General features: G+C 48.1%; 1 protein-coding gene across 1 annotated transcript; it reads right to left on the bottom strand.

Annotated features, from left to right (window-relative positions):
* Nucleotides 1–583: 583 nt before the first annotated feature.
* On the bottom strand, nucleotides 584–3120 carry HO173_001381 (uncharacterized protein; the record flags this gene model as incomplete). Its single annotated transcript, XM_037303321.1, has 6 exons — nucleotides 584–804; nucleotides 889–1026; nucleotides 1938–2399; nucleotides 2655–2715; nucleotides 2766–2967; nucleotides 3014–3120. 6 exons carry the CDS (start codon nucleotides 3118–3120, stop codon nucleotides 584–586), a joined length of 1191 nt encoding a protein of 396 aa, XP_037169968.1.
* Nucleotides 3121–4723: the final 1603 nt, after the last annotated feature.

The following is a 4723-nucleotide window of genomic DNA, read 5'->3' as shown; positions in this document are numbered from 1 at the left end:
CCACGCCGTCCAGGGTTTCAGCTGGCTCGCCGATGCTGCGTGAGTAGGCTCTGGAAGCACAAGTCGTTTTCTTTTAAACGCTATCAGCGAAAGCGCAACCCATATCAAGCCAATCGTCCATCTTTCATACCCCCATTCTTTTGCTTCAAGCAGCGCTTGCTGTCCCGCCCTGCTCGGCCCTTTCGCCTCCGATGGGGTAGAAGCGGTTCTCCAGCCGTAATCGGCTTCTTTCAACCTTCCTTCAACTCGCAGTCTTCGCTCTTTGCGACGTGAGCACCACCGCATAAAGCGCATTTCAGGCATCCTTTATTGGCAGAGGGATCATGGGTGCCAGCTGTCGAAAGATGCATCCGAGCGCACGCGTGGCAGCCAGACGCTGAAGAGCAATCTTTGAAAATATGACCATACGCTCGGCAGTTGCGACATTGTGTTATACTAGGATGTGGTCCCTGCCTTCTGCAAAGACGGCGCTCATGACTCCAGAGAATTCCGGGTTCGATGGCCTCATTAGCCTGCTGGGCAGTGGAAAATGTGATCGTGACTGATGTATACTCGATTGGCTTGAGACCGATAACCTTCTTGTTCAGCAAATCCCTTCGATATTCGCTGGAGTTTTGAGAGACTTGAGAACAGATTTATTGTCATTCACCAGCGTTTTGATTGCCGTGGACTTCTCGAAGCCCCCCAAAATGTTCATGGTACCGATTTGAACGTGTTTCACAGTGACTTTGTAGCTTCTCAACTGAGTAGTCAATACAAAGGACTCGAAGGCTCGAGGCCAGTCTTTCATGCCATCCATCAAATCTGTGTCTGGTGAACACTCCGAGCAAATCGAAAGGGTAACGCTCCTGTTCTTCACAACTTGGGCTCAGTGGAAGAATCGCTTACCGACGGTATGATGTACACGTTCTCTGAGTGCAAACTGAACAAAACCAAACAGATCCTCCTTGTGAACGCCTTTTAGGTGACAGATCACGTCCTCATCGATGAGCTTAAGTGTGTGCAATTTGGTAAGCAGGTGATTGTCTGGCAAATTACATTTTCATACCAAAAGATTCTTACAAATTCATACCCCATCTTACATTTTCATACCCCTCACCAAAAAAATGGGGTATGAATTTGTAAGTTGCCAGTCTTTGGGGTATGAATTTGTAAGTTCCCATTTCTTGGGGTATGAAAATGTAAGATACCACCAACATCCCTATACCTGTAAAGGGTGTTCTAGGCTACCTACCTCAATTGTTAGTAACCTGAGTTACCGCTAAAGGGTTAAATAGAGGTGTTTGCACTTCACGCTGCAAACACCCCTAAGGGGCCCCCCGGGGCCCCCGGAGGAATACTTAACACCAACCCGCCCTATAATAAAAAAATCATACCCCTATTAATGATATCTTACAAAATCATACACCTGTTAATGGTATCTTACAAATTCATACCCCATAATGGGGTAATGACGACATTGACCCCATGAAGCATGGACGGTCATAGGACAGGCCGTGACCTGACGAATGACAGCGCAACCGATACGTAGGTCAACCTAAAGATGATAAGGCTAACAAAGATAGGCATAGTAGATAGAAGCTGGCGTTATCTATTCTTAGCTCAAGAAGATACCACTAGTGATACTCAGTTTCAGCCCTGAATATCTCGAATTCCACCAACCCTTCGAATCACACGCCACCTTACTAAAGCTCTGCATTCATTTAATACATATGACTGTCAAATGACCGAGAAGGTGACCGACGTACGTGTCATATGACAAATCCACACCCCTAAGTCCCCATTGGGGTATGAAAATGTAAGATGGGGTATGAATTTGTAAGAATCCCATAGTTTGGGGTATGAAAATGTAATTCGCCCGTGATTGTCTCGCTCTTCCGTTTCAAGGTTTTGCTGTCTCAAATCTGCTGAGACCTGCGATATCGTAGAAGCCATACTGGCAATAACAGTTGGAGCCGATGGACCGGGCGCCCTAAGCTGAGCGTCCTCTACGAGCCCGCGACTTTGCTGCCTAGCCGTGTCTTTGGAACGCAAGGAGTCTAGATCCTTAGGCACAGGTGTGTGAAGCCTGTATTTTCTCGAGAACCTCTTCAGATCCTCCAAACTGATACATCTGTCATACATAGAACGCTTGCGTCTCTCATCTGCTGTTCTCATTGTCTCGATATCATAGGAAACTTCTGACGGGCCAAGGATCTCGGTCTTATCCGCGGTAATAGCCGCCAGTGCTTTTGAACCGTCGAGAAGATGTGGTGGATCATCAGCAACTGCATTGCCTGCAGAGAGGCTATTAGCTGGCTCAACAGACTTCGCCCTGTCTATCGTGACTTCTACCTTGTTATCCTTTTCATCCGGATCATTTTCAATAGCAAAATGGGCGTTGTAGCCAGAGGCACCATCTGAAGGTGCTGTTGAGCATCGTGAATCTGACAAGGTTGGTGTGCCTGGCAAAGACAGCACTTTCCGGTCTCTTGCGGCCCTTCTTCAAAAGAGATTGATCCAACAGCCCTGAGACAACAAGTTGTCGAATAAGCTCTTCCTCGCCGGCGAGGGTAGAGCAGACGCAACATTTGTCAACCGTATCCACACTCTGTCCTTCCGACGGCCTCAAGGCATTGTGAGGATCTTCTTAGAAGTCATAGGAGCCAACGGACTGCGCTGATCCAGATACTGGTGGGCTTGGCTGTGACGTGCCCTCATAGTCAAAGGGATGTCCTGATTCATGACACTCTGGAGTAATTTTGACTTCGACTCTGGAGGCCAACTTGGAATTCAGCTCCGGAAAATGACTGATAGAGGGCGTCGAAAATTGGTCGTGGGACTCCTAGAGATAGCGAGGATGACAATTCTCTGGTCAGATTCTGAGCAAGACTCTTCAGTTCAAGCTCTCTGTTCGTGTCGCCTGGTAGAGTCTCCATCGTCCGGGAGACACCCTCTGTGACAGGTTGGGAGATATTGTTCATCGTCCTGCAAACAGTCAGTTGGACCACTCTCCTGATGTTGCTGCACTCACAGCATAATTGTAGCGAACTCCCTCATAAGGGTAGCGGAATGTCGCCTTGAGTTTTCGGGGCAGGTGTGAGCCAGAGGCAACCTCACAAACATGGCCGCGGATTCCATCTTGGCAAAGAATGCGAAAACGTGATGAAGACAGGATCCCACGTATGCTCTGCTCATGCAGTATGACACGTCAGATGGTTGCAAATACTGTGGACAAGTTCCCGACTGGTGATCATGGAGTAGTTGAGGTTGTAGAGTATATGTAATACTTATCGTCAAGCGCTTGGCGCGCACTATTGCAGAATGCCGTTGATGCTTTGTATCGCGAGTACACTAGACATTCTACAGTGAAATTGGTCCTCACAAGAGCACTCCAGGAGAGCATAGGTTTATGATACAAATCTTGTTTGCTCCCTTCGAGTGTAATACTATGCAATAGGACAATCTCCCCGCCGAGCATCCGGCCGAAGAGCCAATGCGATCATTAGAAATCCAGGCAGGTAGAGAGTTGCGTTTTACGAACACGATTGCAGTCTCATTATGAGCCCTCTATCTCGGCGAGGCTGATTTGACGTCGCGATTGCCCCAGGCAGAAGGAATCCATATGACCACGGATTACCCGCTGCAGAGACGACTGGTTGAGCTGGGGCGGAAGTTGTGCAGCTCGACTATTCGCTTTGGAATTTGCCAATGACAACATCTTCGCTCGAGGTCCTGGCCGAAGATGCAACGTAAAAGGCCCATGATCAGGGATATTAAGCATCAGCAACTGTGCGGTGGCAACGACTGATAGGCGCGGGAGTCCCGGTTTGGGGGACGATATATTGCAATTGCGCAATCTCCAGATCACCTGCTTAACGCAGACGCTACCCTCGTGCAGCCACCCGAAGGGCTAGGATTGTGATGTAGATGTTTACACGTCAATCGCATAGTCTCCCTGGATTGCGGATAGGATTTCAACGCTGAACAAGGTATGTGCTCGGGCACGCTTTCCGGCTGACGTGGAAATCATGTAGAGTACGTTGAGATGCAAATTTGGAGCCCAAGCAAATGCCTCGATGTCATAGGGCTGGACGTTGGGGGGAAATTTAAGGTTGCGGTTGCGGTTCACCGGTGCCCCCAGTTCAGTTAGGACTTCCAGGGCTGCCGCTTTTAGCGAGCGAGCTGGTGTCGTTGCCGTACCTCTGGATATTCTCAAATATAGATGATCGAAGCAAATCATGAGATTTCCGACGGAGGTTCACTTTTGGTTTGCATTAATGTATCATAGTGACGAACTTGAGTAGATTCCATCATAGCCCCTTCGTAAGGAAGTAGGAATTGAAAGCAAATGAGTGTGGTGCACGGCTATCGTGCTGCGAAACAAAATTACAATATTCGAGTCGAAAGCAAATGAGTGTGATGCACCGAAAGGGTGCCGCCAAAAAAGACACAACATCCAGAACAGTGTCCTCAACAACGGCCACCTTGTCATCAATGGACCCGCCTTGCATCCTGGAACCCATCAGACGAGCTCACCAGCTACTATGTTGCGTCTGGCGTTCCGATCTCTTCTAGCAATTGAACCCACAGTTCATATTTTTTTTTTTTTTTTTTTCCTCCCCCCCCTTCCCCCCCCCCCTTTTCTTTCTCCCCCGCCTTTTTTTTTAAAAAAAAAAGGGGGGGGGGTTTTTTTTTCTTTTTCCTTCTTTTTTTTAAAATTAAATAATCTCTCCCTATTTTT

The sequence above is a fragment of the Letharia columbiana genome, assembly GCF_014066305.1.
Source record: "Letharia columbiana isolate WasteWater2 chromosome Unknown Sc0000002_s0, whole genome shotgun sequence".
Lineage (NCBI taxonomy): Eukaryota > Fungi > Ascomycota > Lecanoromycetes > Lecanorales > Parmeliaceae > Letharia > Letharia columbiana.
The sequence above is the reverse complement of the archived record's forward strand: the minus strand, read 5'-3'. Positions and strand labels throughout refer to the sequence as shown.